Raw genomic sequence first — 24,930 nt, forward strand, 5'->3', positions numbered from 1 at the left:
AATCTTTGGGCAAATTAATTTGACGTCCATTTTTACTTAGTAGTATTGCTATTTCTACTGAAGAGAAAGATTTGAATACTTCCACTATTTAATAAAAAGAAAATAAAAAAGTACACCAAGAATATAGTAGTTAAGTTGTAGTGATTCACATTGTAAGTAGCACTGATTTTAGTGACTTTTGTAATTCTTATAGATTTTATTAGGGCTGAAGTAACAATTATTATTTCTCTGATCTGAAAGTCTGAAATGACTAAAAAGTGACCATCATGGCTTCCCCTGAGTTTGTCTTAATGAGAAGATGGATAAATGATCAGATGGTTGTCTTCTGTTATTTGATGAGTTGATGAATGGACAAATAACTTGCTAGCACTAGATTGTATAGCCTCATATATTCCCATTTTCATGTTTTTTGATTTATGTCTTAGTTCTTACGTGTGTAAGTGCTTCTGTCTTACACAATAAAGTCACTATGGCAACATGTAAAAACGACGTGCTGTGTGATATCATTATACTGTAACGTATATGATGTTGTTTGAGCAGCAGGTGCACACTGCAACCTCAAAGAATTATTCAGTGACTTTGTCTATATCTTGCAGATGTAGCTTTTGGCTGATCACTTCTTGTTGTCACAGATTACTCAGCCTGTGGCTCTGTTAGTCCATCAGCCCATGCTGTCTGGACTGTTAGTCCAGTGTCTAAACAAGCACAGTCATGTCATCCATCACCTTGTAGGTCTCAGGACCACAATGAACATTCAGTCTGCCATCAACAAAGAGGTCTTCGTCCCTCGCGATGAGCGGATGCTGGTGGCAGTGGAGGTGCGAAGGAGGAAAAGGAAGAGGATGTCCTTCCTGCCCACTGGAGCCAAAGGAGATTACTCCACATTCATCTGCATCTCAGGTTGAACTGTGACTTTATTTGGTGGAACGTAACTAAGCATTCATGCAAATTATGAATAATAATGCCAAATCATTTACAGACATGCATCACTAAAATGAAAGGAGGTCCAACCCTCAGATCAGTAACAGAGGCTTTGATTGGCTGCATGCCCTTCATTTAAAAGAGGCTGAGCAGTGACCTCCAGCAGCGGTTTGGAAGTGGTGTGATGTTATTATAGAGCTTCAGAACCTCTAGGGGTGCAGGTTGGTGGGCATGGACGCATTGGTCAACAAAGTATAGGACTCAAGACCACTGTTTGCTTCTGGTTTCCCGGCAACAATGGCACATGTGAAATTGGCTCTAGTGTCCGAATGTTGCAGTTTGATCACTTCCAAACAGTAACGTATGTAAATGTGGTGTAATAATTCATTATTTTATCATTTTATTTGCAGTTACTTGACATAAGTGCCCCTGACTAAAATGATTCATTATTTAAGGTTTAACTTAAGTCTACTTAAACTTATTATGTGAAGCGGTTGTTCCATTGTATAACCGTTGTTGAAAGCTGTCAGTAGGGAATTCATTTCTCTGTTTACCTAGTGACCAACACAAGGCCACATCAGCTCCTCATCACAAAGGTGAAGCAGTTTGGTGGCTCCTCCTCCTTCACCAGGAGGTCCCAGTGGACGGTGGAGCAGCTCAGACAGGTCAACGGCATCAACCCCAACAAGGTCAGCAGGATTTGGACATTTCTCAGCATTTCTTACCAATAATTATCAGTAATTATATATCTATATATCTATATCTATATCTATCTATCTATCTATCTATCTATATATATTGCTGAACCTTGCTCCTCCAGGACAGCCCAGAGTTCGACCTGGTGTTTGACAATGCTGTGGACCAGTGGGTGGCCAGCTCATCAGCAGAGAAGTGTATCTTCGTCCAGATCCTGTACCACGCCTGCCAGACCTACTGGGAGGGGAAAGCAGGGAGTCTGGGGAAGCCTGGGAAGCCGGGAAAGGTGGGCCGCCAGGGGAGAGCAAGTCAGTCCTCTCAGCACGAGGTCGGAGCTGGTACCAGCAGTGACTCCCCACCCAAGTCTGCCTTCAGAACCCTGCAGGCCCGACGGAAGAGCTACGTTCCTCCCAGACAGGCCGAGTTCATCAACTGCCAGTCCAAACTCACAGGAGGTAGTGTCATAGGATAAAATGATTTAGTTCATATGTGAATGACCCCAGTTGCAATGTGTTGTCCTTGTTCTTCCAGACGCCTGCACTATGAATCTGGTCATCTACCGCTGCAGAGCCTTCGTGAGTCGTATGAAGAATCTGATGGTCGCAAACCAAAGTCGCTCACCAGGTCGAGGTAAGGCAGTGATTCGGCTTAAAACGTTTACTCATCATGGTTCGTACTACTAATGTAAAAAAAATGTCTTCTGAGGCTCTAGAGGAGCTTTGTCAAGTCTGAGAACCCTGATGATGTCACGGTGATGTCATCAGAATTATCTCCAACTGTGGACACTGCTGAACTTTGAGAGATGGCATACGTCCATCTGGAGGTGTCCGGTGCAGTATCAGACTACACAATATTTTTGACTTTCTTTTGAGATGGTCACTGTGTCAGGTTAGTCAGATTAAGTCGTTGGACCCCGAATAAATCAGAGCTTGCCCTCTTTTATGACCCGTGTGGGGGGGGATTTAGCAGAGAGAGAGGAGGTATAATCCGCAATCCATTAAAAACTCCTGCTGCTCCTTCCAATGTACTCTGGGATTCAAAAGTAGGTTTCCTCCCTACCTTCACTGTATACCACCGTGGCTTCTCAGGTCATATCATCCTGGGCTTGTGTCATTTTCCCTTTTGTCTATTGTCCTCACTGTGCTGCAGCAGAAAGGCCTCTCTGTGATGTGGCGGTCAGATGAGAGAAGACTTTGTTTATTTTCGGGGAGGTCGGTACAATAGACGGCCTTTAGGAGTCCCGGGGCTCTGAGACTGACAGGGAGGACGGCGCACCATTGAACCCTCTAACGGGGGCAGTGTCATGGCTGGGAGACGTGCCAGGCTGCAGCGAGGCACCAAGTTACAGTTCAACAACACTTCATGCTTAACCTCAGTCGACCTGTGACATGCGGCGGTCTGTTGCTGTAGTGAATCAGATGGGTCAGGGGGTCAGGGTTCTGTCTCACAGGCGCTGAACGGGTGGTTTTACAGTTAAATATACAGAAATCTCGACTGGCGACTTTGTTAATTGTGTTGGTAGATTTGCCATCAGCTCTAAAAAATCTTTTTTTTCACATGAGGAAAACTTTCAGCAGAACTGGGTACAAAATGAACAGAGCTGGTAAACCGGTAGCTGGTCTGTGTTGGATCACACATGGAAGTCCTCTCCTCAGTCTGTCCGTGCATCTGTCTGTCAACACTTTGGCCACTAGGTGTTGATATATCTTTCTCTGGACCAGGTTGTCATGACATTTAGTATGCATATTCATGATGACCCCACATGACCTGAGTGCCACTGGCCCCATGGTCAGGTCAGCATGCTTACTGTGGATATTGACCCCCCCCAGAGGATGAATGCTAATGTATAATAACCACTTTCAGGAAAAATGTATATATCTTTTGTTCTATACAGTATTTTATTGATTTCTTACTTTCAACGCACTGACTGTGCACTCTTTACCGGCTTTCTCTTCTGTTGTGTGTCTGAACAGGTCAGCCTGGGCAGCGTGTCGCAGGTAGCACGAAGGGTAATGTAGTCCACAGGGTGAATGTGTCCCTGGGGGAGCGTGGAGACAGACTGACTCGTGCTGAGGACAAGACTCTGGAGCTGATGCACAAAGCCCAGCAGTTTGCAGACACTGCCCACAAGGTGACAAAAGCATACAGCTAATTCTACAAGATCAGTCATTGATAATGAATATATATTTGTATTGTTTTTTATTATGATAAGCAAAACAATTATTTGACGTTGTTTTATTTCCCATGCAGCTGGCCTTGAAGTATTCAAAGTAGAGTCTATTAGAGGATGGGGGGAGTCCTTCAGGATGTTAAAGATGAAAGACACTAACACTGTCTGATGCAGTTAACTCCCCATGAAGGCGTGTCTGAGGGGAGACAACAGGAGGAGGCTTTGGACTGTTACTAAACTACTTCTTTCATAACAGAGTGCAGCACAGAGAACTAAATACTCAGCCCCGCGGTCTGAGGATCATCCGCACCGTGTTCAGTTTGAAAGTTTTGTCTTCCGATGAATCTCCTGTCCCTCATGAGAAAAAGGGAGCTGGATTTAAGCTGCAGTTATTTAACATTTTAACGTGTATTTTAAAGTCACTGCAGACCTTCCTGTGACAGTCATTCACTTATTACCTCCCTAACCTCAGATCTGTGTGACCGGTAGTACTGCTCAGGGTGAATGGTGTTTATTTTTTGGTAATGTAACTGCACATGGTTTGGACTTAATTGGATTCAACTGCACTAAATGTTTGATTTGATATTACTCGATCATTCTGTGTTCCTGATGTGTGTGTGTGTGTGTGTGTGTGTGTGTGCGCAGTGTCATGTTGTCAGTCTGTGTTCTCCTCTATGTGTCCTGAACACTCATCAAACTGTCACGTTATGTTTTGTCTCTGTACTGTGTCTTCTGGTCTATGTATGTCATCGTTGGTTTTTCATTTGTATCAGAGGTCTTGTCTTTGAGAGTTGAGTGGAGGTGGATCAGGTGGTGCAGTAGGAGTACTTTGCAGAGATGAGTTGCACAGTGAGCAATGCGAGTGAAGCTGGTCTGTGTAAAAAAAGTCAGGGTGACTTATGAAGGTCGACATGTTCACTTTAGTTGAATCCCTTTATGTTTGCATCACTTCTTTCAGTAATTTGGTGTAAGACTGATTAACTGATAAACAGCTTAAGCCAATGTGGACTGGAGTTCTCTGATACTTTACCGGAATCGAAGGAATTGATTCTAACCAAACTTTTATGTTTTGTTTATTGCTTTGCTACAGTTTAATATCTCTGATGTATTAATGTATGTATGCTCCCACTCCTGTCTTTGAACCAATTAAATACACCTGGACCTGTATGTCGAGCTGTGCTTTGTATTTTACACTTGTCAAGGATATCAGCTGCTGAGCTTTGGACCACCAGATGGTGCTGACAGACTGGAAAGACTGGACACTTCAGCGCTGCAGCACTCGTGAAGTGTATCTGTGAAAGGCAAAGCAGCTGTAGATTACATTATAACTATTCGCATACAGAAACGTGTTTCTTTATTGTGGTGAACCTAATAAAGTGGCGAGTGAGTGTATAGTCTCTCTTTGTTGCTGTTGATTTCAAGAAGGCTTTCGATGGTAAATCATGATCTTCATAGCTTCAAACTACTATGCTATATCAATGATGGCAGCCATGCGAACTACAGGGTGACATGCTGCGATTGTGGAATAGATGAATTAACCCGCCTGACAATAGACTTACTAAACAAACCTTTTACTGGGAATTCTTGAATAACTTCATGGAGTTATTCTCTACGTTTGGCTTATACAGTATATTTTTTAGAAATAAGTTGCCCTGTAGTATTAGTTAAATCTCTGCTATTTGAAAATGATCAAGAAAATGGTCAAAAGACAGAAAATATCGTATTATTAAGTACACTTACCAACTTCCATTTAGTCAGAGGATGACAGAGAGTGTCACCTGTGTGATTTGGATGAGGTGGAGAAGGAAGTGCATTCTATGTTTTTCTGTCCTTTTCGTCATGATCTTCGAGTTAAGCTTTTACTGAGAATATCTGACAGATGACAGAACATTTTACATACAAGACGTTATCTCAGTTTGCGTTAAATGCTAACCCTCAGGTTTCTATTTGTTTTGTATTTAGTTTATATCTGATATAATGTGTGTGACACATGTATACAGCACCATGTGTTGGCTTGCTTTCTTTTTGCTTTCTCGTGCCTCTGAAGGTAATGTAAGTAATGTGGTTTTAGATTCATTCATTCAAAGAAGGGGGCACATTTGGAAAAACAGGTTACACACAAATTTAAAGCCCCACTTCTAGGCAATAATAAACTGTGCATTATTAATTGTTAAATCTTCTAATTTTTTATTCAATAAAAGAAACACACTTAACATTTTAATTACGCTGCTGCTGGTCCACCCTCAAGACAGGATCCCTCCTGAGAGAGAGACATCAGACAGAGGAAGTGGTGCATGACATCAATATGACATCACATGTGACAGCTGTGGGGAACACTACATCAGTTGGGTGTAACATCCACATGCCCCTCCATTTTTTTCATTCAGCATGGTAGCTCTTCACCATCTGATATTCTAACGTTGGGTCCACTTGATTAGTCTGACTGCAAACTTAGCCCAGCTGAAGCATTATCAGTGTATGCCGGGATAGTAATCAAGTGGACCCACTCATGTTTGTGACTAGAGTGGTAACGTTACTGGGGGAGTTTTAAAGAGGACCTGTTATGCTTTTCCTTATTTTCTGTCATATATATAATGTTACAATGTTGGATATTGATACTAAACGTTGCCAAATACTGAGGTAAACATATGTAAAAGTAATCCCTGTGAGCCAAAAGCTCAGGCTTCAGACTGCTCTGAACGCTCCGTTTCAGTTTTTTCAACCGCTGGGTCTATCTGATGTCAGATAGGCACGGATGTCCTTAGATGGAAAAATTACAACAGGAAGTCTGATGAATGGATGTGCCATGTGTCATTGATTAATTGATGTCTTTTACCATCATCTAACAGTTTCAAGTAATTTTGAGGGAAATAGGGATTTTTAATTTTGCAGTGCCATCACAACAGTGATTCTGCCCAAAGCCTGGCAAGTTAAGTTTTTACATTGTGTTCACCTGAGGGAAAGTTTTCAGCCACATAGGAAGTCACGGTCATCACATTTGTTTTTAAAACTTCACCAACAGAAATCTCACGAAAAAAAATCATGAAGGACCACCCACAAAGTTTGACTGGCAGGTGACGTGCTGAAGTATCACCACATATACATACTGTATACATAGATAATATTTGTTGAAAACGTGATGTTATGTTACTATAACGTACTCATCAATGATACATTGGAACACTCACGGTGACAACAGTGAATTGTCACTGTGTGTGTCATAGTGACGGAAGAGCCGGATGTCTTGAACAGTAAAAGCATCAGCTGGAAGCTGCTGTGACTGAGCATCAGCCCTGTATCCATCCTGCTGGTCTTGATCCTCTGTTGGAATCGACATTACCTTCCAGTGTCACTTGGAAGATTTGACCTCAACACTCATCACTCATCGTGGCTCGTGCTGACAGGAGGAGAATCCTGTGTGTAAATGAGCGCAGAGATCAGGAGGAGTGTCAGGATCATCAATCTGCTTTGTTACAACAAGAATAGATATTCAGCCTTGGTGACTTTAGTAGAGGCATGTTGATATCTTGCGGTCACTGCAGAGGTTGAAAATATTCAAGCAGATGGAAAACTCTTGAGTGAGCTTGAATTCAGTGAGTGGTTTGACTGCACCTCTTGCAGGAAGTTGAAAATGTCTAAACGTTAAGGGGCTATTCAGAAAGATGAGCTGTTTATGAGAAATGCTTTCGAAGAAATAGTTCGGAATTTTGGGAAGTGATCGATATTACACTCTTGTCTGTGTGTCAAGTGTGAGCTGGAGTCAGGACATGGTCAGCTTAGTTTAGCATAAAGACCTGAAGCAGGGGGAAACAGCCAGCCTGGCTGTGTGCAGTCTTTATTGACCACAGCTTGCAGTTTGTTTGAAGGATACAGAAGCCTTCACATTATGAGACACCTTTTGTGAAAAGCTTTTCACTTTTCAAATTTTGGCCCCTGAAATCTCCAAAATATAATTCTATCAGAGAAACAAATATTTTATTGGCACGTGTATAATAAAGATTAGAAATGTGAAAGTCTTTTTAGACACCGATGGTTGTGGTGAAAGGATGCTGAACATCTGGATGGGATGAGGAGTAGCCTTCTGATGAGCTCAACCCGGACACTGAATGTGATGACTGGAGGAGGGTCGCAGCGATTTCACAATGGAAAGCAAGAGGAGACCAGATTTAAGATTTGGCAGCAGCAATATGATTGGCTGATGGAGATTGTGGCAAAATCTGGTTGGATAGTGAGAGAGTAAACGCCCATGATTGGCTGATTAGAGAAACAGGAAGAGGGACGTGAATGAATGAGCAAAAGATAGACTGAACTTAAACTGAGCTTCATTAGAAAGAGCTAAATGGAACAAACATACAGACAGTGCTACACACTGATGATGCCACTGGAAAGGCCACAGGATCATAAAAATCGAAACACTTCACCCTGCAGGGAGCCGGAATGGATCTAGTCAGTTTCATTTTCATGTCTTGTGTGTAAGTGGAAAGTTTAGTTGGATCGTGGCACTAGAGGAAAATCAGGGGGTCACCAAAAACATCTGGAGTCATCCTCTCATGACCACGACTTTCCACTGCATATTTCATCTGGCTGGTAGCTGCCTGGGTTATCAGCACTTAGATAAGAGGTTCACAGGGGCTCACTGTCTTTGAAGCATAAAACTGAAAACACGCACACACACTCACCAAAGCCGTCTCTTAAACAGAGGAACATTTATTTGCATTGCAATGATACTGTAATGCTCGCATGACAGTGACATTTGTCAGCGAACATCTGGAGGCCCATGCATTTTGTATTGTCTCAACAAGGAATGGAAGTGAACTTTAAATTTCCTCCTTCTGGAATATGAGCATAACACAACCAACACATGCAAGTTCATCCAATAATCTGACAAACAGATGTGTGATCAAACCATGAGCAGATTTATGACTGATGCTCATTGTGAAAAACTGAAAAAGCGGTTCATTGTGAAAAGGAAACACGAGGCTGAAGAGCACTGCTGTGACTGTTGGGGAGGATTAAGGACACACATACATAACTATAACTGGGAGCTGATGAAAGTGGGACAGGAAGGAGGATGTGTGTGTGTTTGTGTTTACCTACTGTGGTTCAGTGCCTTCTCCACTCAGGAAGCATGATTTGTGAGCTAAAAGCCACATTTCATGCTGTTAACTGTACACATGCATTAGGTCTTTGCGGTTGTGGATTGGTAACAGCAGATGTGTGTAGTGCAGCGCCACAGACTCCACACGGAGGGCATTATTCAAACAGCAGGGCAGACATAATGAGGTGGAGTAGAACAGAGACAAAAGAAAAAGAAGGCTGCAGCTGCTGTGTTACGTTTTCATTGTCAAAGAAGACAAGGCAAAGAGCAATTAGGCTGCAGACGGTGCATGTATGTTTATTCTTAGAATAAACAATACAAAGGAATTAAATTTAAATCAGAATCAGAAATATTTTATTAGGGGAATTACACCAGTTGCTCCCATTCGAGAGTAGAAGAGTAGCATACATTTAGAATGAGCAGTATGTACAAATAAGATATTAAAAGATAAAAAATAAAAAATATACATTTACAATATTTAAGGGAAAATGAATATATACAATAGCAATGTATATGTATGTGTGTATGTATATATATATATATACATATACATATATGTACATATATGTATTGCACTGGTAAAAAAAAGAGTCTGACACTTTGTTGAACAGTTTGATGGCACCTTGGTCCTCCTCAGGTCCACAGTCAGCTCCTTTGTCTTTGTAAATGAAACAAATCTCAATCCATGAAATTGAAGAGAAAATGTATTAAAAGTTGTACTAATCAATATTTGTATCATACGACAATAGATGCATAACATTACACACATTATCACCAACTCTGCAGTTCCCCTCAGGTCCTGAAAGCATTCTGGACTAGCCACGAAAAACACGACCCCAATAATTTGACTGAATTGTCATTTCTTTTTTATTTCATTATTCTGTCAGATATTGTGGATGTGTAAGCCAGGATTTACTTTTGTGTTCACTCAGCCAATCAGCAGCAAGTGATGTGTCCATTCTGCCAGAGTAATTTTCAATACACATGGAAGCTTAGGTGTTGTTTTGTTTTCTTCACCTTCACCTAAATGAATAATGCTGGCATACCAGAAGCTCCTAACAGACAACATTTGGTCCATTCAAAATGTGCATCTTTATTTGTATGCTTTGAACACATGCATGGATAGTTTGACTCCATCTTTTTTTTGCGTTTTATGTGTGCAGCAGCAGCAGCAGCTGACTTCCGGGCTCACAGTAGGACCATATGGTGTTTACTGCCTTAGTCAACTTCGGCCTCACCCAAACTCTCCCAGCATCACCCTGACTGACCTACACATCACCCAGACTTCACCCACACCCTGCTCCAGGAGCAGTAGGCATTCTGTTGCACTTTGTTTACACATGGGGAAGTCTGAGCATCAAAAGTGAGCAAAAATATCTGTAAAACAAGCCACTAAATGAACCAAGGCTCCTACAGGGTGTTGCCGCTTAAGGATGGTCACCCTTACCTAACTGGGCTGTATGGTAGCCAGTTGGTGTGACTGGTTCATGCTAATACCAGAGGTTTGAAGAAATACTTTTGCTGCATGCCAGTTCCATAATATATACAACATTCCTGTCTCAGCTCATATACAACTCATATGCATTCGAAAATACATTAAGCAGGGAAATATAGTGTTGGCCAGATTACGTTGTTAACATGCCAAGAAAGTGTTTGTATTGAGCATATCTGCAAACTGTTGGCTGTCAACTTCTGTCTTTGTTTTCCTACAATATCTGTTCCTGGCAATAGTCTGTCTGTCTGGATGGAGGAAGGAAAAATAAAAATACATTGAGTGATCTATTATCTATAATGTATCAAATTAGGATTAGAAAATACATGCATTCTCTGTATCTGTTTATTTTACAAAAGAAAATCTGTGTTTGGATTTATGCCAGAAGTGGGCGGGGCATACAAGGCAAGTAGGTCTAAACTGTGCCTACACAAAAGCTGTGTAGCTGTTGTGATCCGGATGGAAATAAACAATGGGGATTAACAGTGGGATAATGCATGTCAGAATTGCACTGGGCCATATTGCATGACTTCTCTATCAAAAGGTTGTGAATAGCGAGGCCCACATGAAAATAAAGGTCTAAAGAGAAAACTATTGACCAAAAAATGGGCCATAATAGCTCAGTGGGCCATATAGCGTACTTGGCAAAAAACAAAATCTCGTCTCCAATTGTGTGGTAGAAATAATCACATAAATACAAGTACACAGCACCCAAAGTATTAATATACATTGCCCCAAATATTGTGTCAACAGTCGAATGAACAGAGAGCTGATGTATGTTGGTGCAGCAGCTGTCAGTTATAGTTGTACAAACAATTCATTTAGGCTAACGTATATGTATACATTTTAAACTCATCAGTCCTGCTTATCCTCTGCAAATTTGAAAGGATTCATTTATGTTTCTAAAGACCAATAAACATCACTGACTCCAGGTCAAGTCAAGTCCATCTAATTTAAACAGCCCAATGACACAAATTTCCCTCAAGGAGCTTACAACCTGTGGAGCATACGACACATACCTGCAGCAGAGGAGGGATCCCTTTCCCAGGACGGACAGACAGGAAATAAATGTCATGTGTGCAGAATAGGCCAACGTAGTAAAATTACAGTATGGACAACAGAATGACACAATGATAGACAGATTGTGAAGAATGTGGATCCAGGAGGACATTGAGCAGAGAGAGCAAGAGAGAACACAGCAGTGCTTGCTCATAAACACATTGGTTGTATAGACATGAATAGTATAGCTTTACAAAAAAGTTTTGTGTATAATTTCTGTATAAATTGGTGGGATAAGGCAGGATATAGTCTATATATATACCCTCACTGGGTCCACCTGGTATCACAAACACAAAAACACACCAGGCGGCATGGTGGCGCAGTGGTTAGCACTGTCGCACGGGAGGTAAAGCTGGTTAGAGCAGGTTGGGGTTTCGATCCCCGGCTGCCTCTGTCATGTCGAAGTGTCCTTGAGCAAGACACTGAACCCTAAGCTGCTCCCGATGGAGACCAGCACCTTGCATGGCAGCTCGGTCGCCATCGGTGTGTGAATGTGTGAGTGAATGGGTGAATGAGACTTAGCTGTAAAGCGCTTTGTTAACCGTGAAGGTTGAAAGGCGCTATATAAGTGAGATCATTTACCATTAATTAATTTATTTACACCCACTTCACGAGATGAAACAATAAGGGCTCCATGCTCCAGCCACTGCGCCATGTGTAATAGTACATAGAATCCCATATGCGCCCCAGTGGCACCACTGCAACACCTGACATTCTCTGTGAGTTCTTACATCACCTCATTTAGGATTATGTTCTCTACAGCTGCAAAGAATTATTAAGACCGAGAAAAGCATAAAACTATATACATTGTTGAAGATGTACGAAATTAGGGCTTGTGTCCATATAGCATTTTCTTTTCTGAACACCAGTATCTTTTTTCAGTTGTTGCCAATGAGGACAGAGTCCCCTGATGACATAGTAGAGGGTAGGCCTAAGTGCCGTTGTAAAGAAAACCAAACTGTTATAGTTTTTGACCTGATGGTGGTGATAGTGGATAGTAGTCATTAGGATTGATCCCCTGGAAATTTTGCACAGATCATGAACATCTGTACAAAATTTCATGACAATCTGTTCAATAGCTGTTGACATATTTCAGTCTGGACCAAAGTGATGGATTGACCGACCGACAGACGGACTGTCATTTTCATCCACAGAGCTAAAAACAAATATTGCTGCAAAAATCTGATCCTGTTTGTATCTGTCCAGAGTGCTCTGTTTGTTCGTATCTGAATGCTGCATTAATGTTCTGTTACATCACCTAACCGCTCACTATTACATCTTGTACTGGGGTGTGATATATTAGTTGTTTAATTTATTTGAGTTTGACAGGTGTAAGGTAGGATTATGTGTGTGTGTGTGTGTGTGTGTGTGTGTCGGAGGGGGGTTATTTGAGGAGTGGTGGTTCATGGACAGGACAAGGTACAGAGAGAAACAGGCTGTTGAAAAATTGACAGTTCAGACAAGGCCATATGGGCTCAAGGTCTGGCTCTCTGCTTCATTACCTGGCAAACCATGCATCTGCTCCTCAAACAAATACAGGCAAGGTATTTGGCAGGTACTGCCAAGTGCCAACTAGGGATAGCTATTTGGTTTAGAATTCTTTGAAAACAACACACTGGTCAAACTGTGACAACGTTGCACTGGATGTACAATATATTGAAGATGTCTTTGTTTTCTTCTATCACCTCCACTGACGAGACAAATCTATATTAAAAAAAAGCAAGCAAACTGCTAGGCTGTGTAGATGAACCTCCACAGACATTATACTGCTACTACAATACTATTGTACTATTGGTTGGGTCAGATACTGAGTTGCAAAATATAATACAAATGATTCTTTGACATTTTCTTGGGGTTCATTAGAATCAGAATCAGAATCAGAATCAGAAATACTTTATTGATCCCTGGGGGGATATTACACATTATGGATTTGGACACACAAAAAAACTGTATGTTATGTTACCACCTGAACAAAAGAGACACATCATTGTGTGGTGGTGCTGCTCAGCTGGTGACTCGCATGCTTGCTCCACTCCTGGACCTGCTGTTGTTAATTTCTTCTTCATTCCCCAGATGTAGGCGATGATTCGATGATGGAAGGAGACTCCGCTGATACTGACTTTTCACATAATATTCTTCATTTGCATCAAAGATCAGGATCAACAGGCATGCGCATCTTGACCTGTACAGCACCCGTAGCCGAATCAGTACTGCTGCCTCGAACACTGTTCAAACTCGTCTTTTATACATTTAGGCATACAGGGCTCCTACTATAACACATAAATCTATAAACTTATCTTTCCCTAGGGTCCCTCAGTACCCCAAAACCGATGATATACAAGTTATTTTGGACAGCAGTCTAGGGGTCAGGAAAAGAGACCTCTATCGCATAACTCCCACATTCCAAGGGAGACATCCAAACAATAATGAATCTTATCAGTATGGGGCCCCAACATCTACTAGTTATTCACCTGGAACATTGCATACGTGGCAACTTTGTACTGCATATTATTTTATGAAAAGACTACTTTTATGATTAGTATCAAATAATACACATCACTGCCATGTGGACTTCATCTGCAATAAGGTAAAACAGAGGGTTTGTTTTTTAAGGAGACTTATCATTACCTGTCTTGGCACACTTTGGGCTCCTTAGTACCAATTGAGCATCATTTAAACGCCACAGCCTATTGTTGCTGACCGTGTCCATCCCTTTATGACCACAGTGTACCCAATGGTTACTTCTAGCAAGATAACGTGGCATCTCACAAAGCTCAAATAATAAATTCACATCATGGATGTGCAACCGACAAATCTGCAGCAAATCTAAAATCTCCAGGGAATGTTTCCAGCGCCTTGTTGAATCTATGCCACAAAGAATTAGGGCAGTTCTGAAGGCAAACGGGGGTCTAACCTGGTACTAGCTAAGTGTACCTAATAAAGTGGCTGGTGAGTGTATAGTACAGATTAAGAAAATGATGTCCCTGTGTCTTATTACAGGTGTATGTAATTATCTTATTATGATATTACTATTATGTCACATTCCAAATAACAATTGAAATTATATATAAATAAGTGTAACAAGGGTATCTGACAGTGTAAATATTGGGTTATACATTTTACTGGATTTGTTGATTCAATAAAACATTTTTGAGAAAAAGTTGATTTTATGGCACTTTCCACAATTGTGAATTGTTGCTACATGGCAATATACCAACTACCCCTCTTTAAAATTCTTTCATTTATTTTCAGATATTTCCAAGGGGCATTTTATGCCAGGGGCGTTGCAGGTCATAATTGGTATCTTAGCGCTGAAGCCACGAAGGCACCCCAGCATTAACCCTAACCCAGATTTTTTGGACTCCAGACTGCGCACCATTATCAAAACAATCATATCAGAGCCCATTGCGAAATGCTCAAAATCTGCCTCTGTATCCCTTTCCATTTAATTGACACAACCAAACTGAACTCAGACACAATAAACATATTTAGCATTTTAGGCTTTGTCATGTATACCAAATCAATTGACCCCATGATGAGGTAAAACTATTCATAAATAAAAAAAAAATGCATTTTAGTTAGAGTTCTATTTGTTCTACTTTCTACTTTCTTTTAATCAGTCATTACATTATCAGTGCAAGTGATAATTATTGATTCATTGTAAACAAATTAAGAAATGATCTGAGTAATTCAAGGCTTTAGTCATGTATCTGAGAGGTATGGGATAATCATTGTGCTGCAGGAGGCTGACCTACAGTAATCCCTGTCTATCTCTTGTTGTGGATGTGCAGATGAACAGAACCCCACGAAACAACATGAAAAAGAGAGGGAGATGTAAGCTTTGAGTTGAGCTGCTCACCGATCCTTCCAGGCTGATAATGGTCCTGACATCCCAGTCTGCTGCTACACTTACCAGTCAGACAACATCAGCATCAGCTTTTCTAACATGTTAATGCATCTGCCCAACTGGGTGGAAGGAAACCAGGTGTAACATACCTATTTATAAATCCTCTTAGTACAAATGTATGTGATTCCACTTGCTATTTCATGTAGATTTGTTGGCTCAAGGGCGCCCTCTCTCAGAAGTGGTAAATACCACTGGCACCTTAGAGGCATTGCCAGTTTGTGAGAGACATACCCGCAGTGAGTTGCTGAACGCAGCACTGTATGCAAATGTGATGCATTAATGTCTGTATATCCGTCATATGAACATATATGCACTGTGGTTTACAGAAACATTAATGAGAAGAGTTACAAATGGGTTGTGGTACTTTTTAAGTGCTAAAAATGTCCAATTAACGGTATAACACATTTTTTAAATTAGCTAGCTAGCCTCTGTGTTAAAATAATATGCTGATCTTTTGTAGTGTGGTGTGTGTGAGCTGCCTGAAACGAGCCAACTAAGACACTGACCAGTACATGTTCTGTTCCTGTTCAGGTACATATTTGTGTATTACAGTATTATGTATTATGTATTATTAGAGGCATTGCCAGTTTGTGAGAGACATGCCCGCGTGTGCTGTGTGTGAGCTGCCTGAAACCAGCCAACTAAGAGACTGACCAGTACATGTTCTGTTCCTGTTCAGATATGAAACGACGGCACAAAAAGAGAAACAAGCCTCCCGTTCATCATTGTCCACACAATGCAGAGTCGAGGGGTTGATAGAACCAGCCAGTTACAGCGAAGTGTAGCTGAGCGCGGTTACATAAACAGTGGAAATGGCCTGATTTTCTTTGAATAAAAGCTCACAGTTGACCTGACGGGCGGCATGGTGATGCAGTGGTTAGCACAGTTGCATGTTTGGGGGTTTGATGCCTAGCTCCCCCCCGTCCACGTGTCGAAGTGTCCTTAAGCAAGACACTGTACCATACTGAATGTCTGACCAGGCCTGAATGAGTCTATTCAAGTAATTAAAGTAAGTAAGTAGGTCTTACATGTCAACCACAGTTCACGGGCACGGAAAGACCTGCACACAAGAATAACATGAATGACGAAGACTTTTCTTTTTTTACAGTATTTCAACAGGGCGTCTCAAAGAGCAAAACGTGCAGTGCAGAGTGTAGCAGGGTTTATTGTCTCTAGTAAAAGAAGACAATTCATGCTGTGATATGCTTGCTTGTCTTTTTATGGTACATACGATAACTATGTAAAGTATCAACAAATGGCACAGGCATATAGCACAGATGAAGGGTGAAGCAGTTCATATTGATAGCTGTATCTTGTATTTTGCTGTCCATGTAATGACTGATTGAAAAAATATAATAGTTTGACCACAAGTTGCGTTGTCTGATGGAAATATTTGCTTTTGTTGGATGTTTTTAATGTTTTGTGAGTGTAGGCCTGCGTGTAAACAGTTTTGAAAAATGTAGCTTCTGATTGGACAAACGTGTTTGAGCAAATGAGAATAACATCCCATTCATTTCAAATTCAAATTGAACATATTTAGAATATGATGGGTGTTTTATATGGTACTTAAAGTTCATGTGTTAATTGTCACAGAAAAGAATCGCTCTGGCTGCTGGAACAGATTGGAGATGTGCTCTGATCTTGGTTTTATCTTTACACACATTTGGAGGAAGAATAACACCAGCCTGCTTTGTGATGGAGTCAATTTGGCCAAGCTGCTAGTGCTACCAAAAATAGACCAACCACATGTGGAGAAACAGGGAGCACACACACACACACACACACACACACACACACACACACACACACACAATACACAGCGTGTTTATTTTCCTGAGCAGACAGCAGGGGGCAGTGCTTAGCTCTGTGGTTTTGGGTCAGCAGCAGTTTACCCTGAGGCCAAGACCTCAGGAGGGGACAATAAACCTGAGTGCTTGCCTGCCAGGCCTATCTCCACCCGCAGAGCCAGAGCCTGAGCCTGAGGCCATGAGACCGCTAACATTCATCAAAACATCCCACTGCCAAGAGAAGGAGAGAAACAGACAGAAAATGCTACATTTTATTGCATGGTCCCCACTCTTTTTAAGAAATAACTTTTCTGAACATTTCCAGTAACCATATGTGCCTGAGATGCATTGCACACTGCAAAGAAAAGCAAGAGAACGTGGGGAAGAACGTGGAGGAGAAGTAAGCAACAGAGGGAAAAGAGGGGAAGAAAGAAAAAGGATACTGAGAAGGAAGAACAGAGAAAGACAGTAAACAGAGGGAAGAGAGAAAAGAGGAAGAAGAGACAGTCACGGGAGAAAGAAATTAAGAAATAAAAATGTTTGTTTCTGAGTATTTCCGAGTTTGGGTGAAACTCTTTCTTGGTTCTTTGGTAAAGAAAGAAGGCTGTACCATATTGAATGTACTACTTGAGTAGACACATTCAGGCTTTCTGTAGGTCTTACGTGTCACAGGAAAAAGACAGAAACAGGAGACTGAGAAGGAAGACAAGAGGGAGAAGAGGAAATAAAGAAGAAAGAATGAGGGAAAAGAGGAGAAAGGTTATTAATGAAGTTTGGTCTGGTTTCACCAGTTTTGTAATACATTCCTGTATTCTCTTAGCTAAGATACTAGTTAGGATCTTTAAATCTGCACACAGTCTTACATAGTGTGTGGTCTTTTCCCTCTTTCTGAATTACTGTTATAATGGCTTCAGACCATGACCCAGGTGGATTTCCCTTTTCTTGCGCATAATTGTATGTTTTAGGTAAGATTGGGGTGAGTTAATTTATAAGTGTCTAGGTCATGATCTGAAATAGTGATGGGCTCTATTTTACTTTCCTTTATTCTGTACATAAATGTGGGACATAAATGTGAAATATCTTTCTTTGGGGTTAGGGGAGCACCAGATATCTACTAACCCTAGTTTTTCCATCACCCCCCAAAGGGTCTTGCCTTTTTTGGGTTTGGTTTGCCCATTATTTACAGGTAGTTTGTCTAATTTCCTGTCTAGTATGCAATTAAAATCTCCCCATTCCTTTACCTTTATGAGCTAGAAGAGAAGCAATTTTCTTTAAAAAAAAAAAATGAAGGCAGTCATTTAGGGTCATTTGGGAGCACATAAATTCAATATGATCACTTTTACAAATTCTTCCATAATATAACTACCTTCATCATCTTGAATCAGCTCTTCATTGTGTAGCTGATTTATTAAAAAAGATATCTACCCCCCCTTTCTTCCCATTTTTACCGGAGGCACTATATACCTGGTCAACCCACTCTCGTTTTAGCTTTGTATGTTCTTTCTCTGTTAGGTGTCTTACTGGGACCAATGCTGTTGAGCTCTGTAAATTCTTAGGTTGACCAAAGAGATTTTTCCATCAACGTTTAGTCAGTAAGAGCAAAATACTCTTGATCTGCCTTTTTCTCATCAGCCATGAGCCCAAAACGTTTGTCAAGGAGAAATGAACAAGGAACGTTACAATGCCTATCAAAAAAAAAACATGCAACTTCCAGATTTCCAACGGGTCGTGGTAAGACCAGTTCCAGTTCCCGATGATAACCAGGCAGAAATATGTGATTAGTAATCTGGGCCAGTGCTGCCATTATTGTCTAATGCAGGCCACTGAGTGAATGTACTTCATAAAATAAACAAAGACCTCTGGCCGTCTGAACTCAGACATATTTGCTTTAAATCTGACAAGGCTTCATTTATATACATACAGTGGGGTCCAAAAGTCTGAGACCACTAGTCAAGATACTTCTATTTTGTATTTGTTTCGAATGTAATACTATTTTTTTTCATGCGGCATGGTGGCGCAGTGGTTAGCACTGTCGCACGGACGGTAAAAGCTGGTCAGAGCGGGTTGGGGGTTTGCGGCTGCCCCCGACATGTCGAAGTGTCCTTGAGCAAGACACTGAACCCTAAGTTGCTCCCGATGGAGACCAGCACCTTGCATGGCAGCTCGGTTGCCATCGGTGTGTGGATGTGTGAGTGAATGGGTGAATGAGACTTAGCTGTGAAGTGCTTTGGAAACCGTAAAGGTTGAAAAGCGCTATATAAGTGAGACCATTTACCATTTCATTACAAATGATAATATCAGCTAAACAATTTGAGTGAAAAGTTGAATCTTTGAAAAATGTACGGGACTGTTAGAAAATCTCAGTATTTGGTATGTCCCCTTTTTGCTTTAATGACAGCATGCACACACAGGTTTGTGCAAAACCTGATGACCCATGTTATCCCAGCATGATTTGAGAATGTTCCAAAGTGCTGTCATTGTGATGTCACAGAATGCTTGGCTCTCGGAGTCTTCAAGAGCCCCCATAAATGTTCATTGGGGCTGAGGTCAGGTGACTGTGGAGGAAAGTCCATGACAGTCACAACTCATTGGTCTTCTTTGGTCTTCAAGTAGTTCTTGCAAAGCTTTCAAGTGTGTGTGTCCATACTTGATCTGTCTGACACACCTTTAAAGAATGCATGAAGTCTGAGAGTGTAGCATCTCTCCTTGGTCTGGATCCACCTGTCGTCCCTCTGCTCTCTCTCCAGCTATTCTCTCTCCTCGACCATTCCTAGCTCCTTAGGAGTTGGGATGGCATCCATATGTGAAGGATATGCCTATTGAGTAAGTTCAACAAATTACACTTTTGAATATGGACTGTAAATTATCTTGCATGACTTTCGCCTTTCGAGACCTGTCAGTTAAAAAGTTAGCCAACCAACAAATGAATCCAGGTCAATGTTGTGGATGCTGGTATGTCCATCTGCTAAACTGAGAAGATTGAGAAGTCAATAAAAAGCAACCGTACAATATTCTTTGCACCATATTAAGTAGGGTGCCTGTGGCATCCTAAGTACCCATGCCTGTCCTGTAAGCATATTGGAGTGGATCCAATTTTGTCTGAGCTGCACCCAAAAGTTCCTCTTTTGTAATAATCTACAAGGTTTTCATTACAAGAGAGGTAGGTGCCACAGGCCTATGGTCATTGAATGATTTGGGTGCTTTAATCCTGGGCACAGGTAAAATCACTGAATCCTTCCAGAGACAAAGGAACCTTATACAGTTGAAATTACTTCATGAAGATGAAGAAAAATATGTCAGACAGGTTCTGCACAGTTCTTAAGAAGTTGCCTGCCAATAATTTTGGGACCGGGACATTTTCTCTGCTTCACTCCCCTGAGGAGTTTAAAAACCTTGTCCCTGTCAACAAGTATCTCACTCTGCTCTGGACAAGCATTTCTATACACAGACAGTTCCTTGCTGAAATCATGAGTGTAAAAAAATGTTCAGATCACCAGCAAATTCCAGAGTCCATCTTGCCAGCAAGGGAAATAGGACACTTCTGACCATGCCTATCATGGACTTCATGCCCTCCCATGCTGGGCGTGAATTAACGTAACACAGGTCCTAATAAAACAATTACGTATTGATAAAAGTTACTATGCAACTCTCCAGGCCTACAGATATTAAAGTCACTTAAAACAAAGTTAGGCACGTCAGACTCTCATTCAGTGAGCTACCCAGCATGAAGCGCGCACCTCCTCAGCCGAGTCGTTCACGTGCACACACCCATTGATCCAAAGAATGAGTGAGAGCTGCGGCTCAGAGAAAAGACTCTCATTTAGCTAACTAACCCAGTAGCACAAAGCGCAGTTACTGAGCTGATTTAAAAAATATAATAAAGAAACAAAGGAGATGGTTCACTGGTGGCGATGAATGAAGTGAACCGGGTTACTTAAAAGAACCGGTCCTCTCATCAGTAAGGCAGGCTTGGTCGTGTTTTCTTGGGCACAGGAATGATGGTGGACTTGTTGTAGCACGTGGGTATGACAGACTGATCCAGGGACAGGCTGAATATCGTTGTTTTCACCAGCGGACCAGCCCACACATGTAATATCAATCCCAAAACACAAGTGTTGAACAGTTGTAGTAAAGGATTTGTTGTGGTTATTTAGAGCTGTCTTTTAGTGACATAATATTAGTATAGTAACGTTGTTTGACCTATGAGGACTTTTGGAAGTAGTTGTTGTGTTGTTTAGTTGTTGATTTATTATTGGTGACTTTGGGTTGTCTGTTAATAAGGTGTGAACAACAGGAAGACTGAATTAAACATCTATTTTGATTAAGCTAATCAGGATCTTAATAAATGAAAGGAAATGTTATGAATGAAACTGAATCTTAGCATCATTAGTGACATGCAGCAAGTGGCTGAATTCATCAGTAACATAAAGCTCAATTCTCAATATGCCTCCAAAACTACTGAGTCAAGCTGCAGGCACGCTTGATTGATGGAAAGAGGGGATCAAGGAAACGAGAGAAGAAAGACCGAGGGGGAGACAGATGGACAGAGTAGAAGAACCTGGAGTTCAATATGTGTGGACACAACTGTGTCTGCCTGCTGCTGATGTTGTCTGACCTGTTGCCAGTCTTTAATCTAAGCTAGGCTAACCACGCCCTGTCTCCATCTCTGCACTTAAAACACAGACTTGGGATCAATGAATGAGGCAGAATAAAATAGATCAGCATGCCTGAATCCAGAAAAATGTTTGAGCCAGACATTCTGACAGATGGCACCACAGACATCACTGACATTTTTGTCTCAGTCTTTGGTGCCTTGTGGTCACTGGTGTCATGTCAAACATTGTGTCAGGCACGAGTGTATTTTTGATTATTTCCATAAGATTTGAGTTTTTGTTAATGTAGAAACAGAGAGAAGACACTGATTTAAATAAATAGGCTACAGACTGTTAGTGAGTCAGAGTAAGGACTGAGGAATAAAATATATGTATTTTTTGCAGTGGAGTCTGGTGAGTTCAGTCTGGGCTGTGGCAGCCAGGCCGGCTTTAGTCCTGGTGTCCCAAACCACTGGCCTACTTCACCTGAAAAACAATGAGATAGAGAGGCAGCAAATCCCATAATCCACACATTCTGCCGGCTGCCCGATGATTAAAGAGGCCAGACACAATCATACTCTCTGCTTTGAATAACACCAATCCCAAATATGCCTAATGGTCTCTCCATCGAAGGACAGAGCCAGATGAAACAAGGACAAAGCCTGTTAAAGAGGAATTCCAGCCAAACTGACTTTTAATCATCAAAAGGAGCCTGACAGCCAGTTAATGAACATAATAAACAATTTTCTTGCATCTTAGGCCCTGCAACTCAAGAATAGCATTGGATTAAACATCCTTTGATTAGGATGCATACAATAATAAAAAGGTTTAGGTCGATAAGATCATGTTCTTGGCCAGATGATGGGGATTTTGGTTTGTGCACCCAGTACTTTAGTCCAGAGTATCAGGGCGGCAACAAACATTAAATGACCAAGTCACCCAAATTACAAAAACAACTAAACTAATATTTTTCCTTCCCTCTTCACATGTGGATAGATTTGGATTTGTCAGTCCAGGTTTTGAAATGTCTGTCTCTGAAGAACAATATCCACAGCAGCCACAGACCTCACATCCCTTTTTTTGCTCAGAGGTGGAATTGCATTTTGCTGACTCCCTGACCTTTTCTCTACTCTTAAGCCAACATTTTCACTTGTATACAAGTATCATCATCATCATCTTTGAACACACATTAAGCTTGATGTATAGTCAAGGAGTTAAAGGGAGTTTCGCTGTAGAAACTTGTGTGCAGCAGGCTTTGATCTACAGTTGTGCGTCAGATTTTATCCGTTGATATTACCACCACAATGCTAGATGAATGTATCGTACATAATCATGCTTCAATTATATTCACTCCTTCACTTTGTGATACAGAGCGATGGTTGGCTACACACATGCTCATAGAACTAGAGTTGTATCCAAGTAACTTATAATGTTATTTCGCCATGTCTCACTACCGAATTGGAGACTACCACAGCGCAGTCACTGTGTTTACATTCATTGCAATGTAACCGCTTTGTTAGATGTTTGTTACTGAAAAGGAGAAGATTATTTAGAGTCTTTCTTCAGTTTCCTCACTGTTGTCTTTACTGTCAACAATCACCACTGGCACAGTTAGATTTTTAGTTAGTTTGATTTTTAAGGAGGTGAACATCAGCTACGTCCATGGTGTAGATGGTGAAGAGGAAGGGAGAGAGGACAGTCCCCTGCGGGGCCCCGGTGTTGCTGACCACTCTGTCTGACACACAGTGTTGTAAGCACACATACTGTGGTCTGCCAGTCAGGTAGTTGACAATCCAGGACACGAGGGGGGCATCCACCAGCATCTCCCTCAGCTTCTCACCCAGTAGAGCCAGACGGATGGTGTTGAACGCACTGGAGAAGTAAAAAAACATGACTCTCACAGTGCTCGCCGGCTTATCCAGGTGGGCGTAGACGCGGTTGAGCAGGTAGATGATGGCATCCTCAACTCCAAGTCGGGGCTGGTAGGCGAACTGAAAGGGGTCCAAGTGTGGCTTGACCAAGGGCTGGAGCTGCTCCAGGACGAGTCTCTCCAGGGTCTTCATGATGTGGGAGGTCAGTGCCACGGGTCTGTAGTCCTTGGAGCCACTGGGACGCGGCATCTTCGGCACAGGAACGAGGCAGGACATCTTCCACAGCACGGGGACCCTCTGAAGACTCAGGCTCATGTTGAAGACATGGTGAAGTACTCCACATAGCTGGGGGGCACAGGCTTTAAGCACCCTGGGGCTGATACCATCAGGGCCTACAGCCTTGCTGGAGTGGAGTCTCATCAGTTGTCTCCTAACATGGTCGGCAGTGAAGCACATTGCAGAGGTGACCGGTGGGGGAGGGGTGGTGTCGTCAGGTTGAAGAGTGCCGTCAACCTGGGGACTGGGGAACGAGGTGTGAGGAAAGCTCTCACAGGGGGGTGGGGGGCTGTGAGGAGCAGGAGGGAGAGGGGGAAGTGGAATAAGTGAAGGTAGGAGGCAGACAGCAGAAGAGTCATGGGGGGGTTGACCAGGGCCCACAGAGTCAAATCTGTTGAAAAACAGATTCAGTTCGTTGGCCCGGTCCACACTGCCTTCAGCTCCTCTGTTGTTGGTCGGCCTGTAACCCGTGATGGTCCTCATTCCACTCCAGACCTCTCTGGTGTTGTTCTGCTGGAGTTTCCACTCCAGCTTCCTCCTGTGCTTCTCCTTGGCCTCCCTGATCTTTACCTTCAGTTCCCCCTGGATCGTTCTCACCTCGTCTCTGTTGCCAGCTCTGAAGGCCCTCTTCTTTTTATTCAGGATGGCCTTGATGTCCTTTGTCACCTTTGTGGCTTGTTGTTAGAATAACAATGGACAGTCCTTGCTGGGTCAGTGGAGTCCACACAGAAGTTGATGTAATCCGTGATGCACTCTGTGAGCCCATCAATGTCCTCTCCATGCGGCTCACAGAGTGCCTGCCAGTCAGTCACCTCAAAACATCCCTGAAGTGTCTCATAAGCCTCCTCTGACCATCTCCTCACTGTCCTCGTGGTTACAGGCTGGCTCTTGATGATAAAATTCTAACTATTAGAGACAGAATTGATCACCTCCTGTCTTCAGGTAACCCAGGTAAGTGTAACCCTAACCCTAAGCCATCAACTTGTCTCTTAGACCCCATCCCAACCTGGCTGCTCAAAGAGGTTTTACCTTTAGTCAGCACTTCTTTACTAGACATGATC

The 24,930-nt window shown here is 42.0% G+C and overlaps 1 protein-coding gene across 1 annotated transcript; it reads left to right on the forward strand.

Moving 5' to 3' along the window:
• The first annotated feature begins 746 nt into the window (after positions 1-746).
• Positions 747-3,891, forward strand: stxbp6l (syntaxin binding protein 6 (amisyn), like). The gene is made up of 6 exons (XM_070926193.1): positions 747-900; positions 1,480-1,610; positions 1,742-2,072; positions 2,149-2,247; positions 3,591-3,748; positions 3,868-3,891. The coding sequence occupies exons 1-6, from the start codon at positions 747-749 to the stop codon at positions 3,889-3,891; spliced, it is 897 nt and encodes a 298-aa protein (XP_070782294.1).
• Positions 3,892-24,930: the final 21,039 nt, after the last annotated feature.

The sequence above is a fragment of the Enoplosus armatus genome, chromosome 19 (assembly GCF_043641665.1).
Source record: "Enoplosus armatus isolate fEnoArm2 chromosome 19, fEnoArm2.hap1, whole genome shotgun sequence".
NCBI classification, from domain to species: domain Eukaryota; kingdom Metazoa; phylum Chordata; class Actinopteri; order Centrarchiformes; family Enoplosidae; genus Enoplosus; species Enoplosus armatus.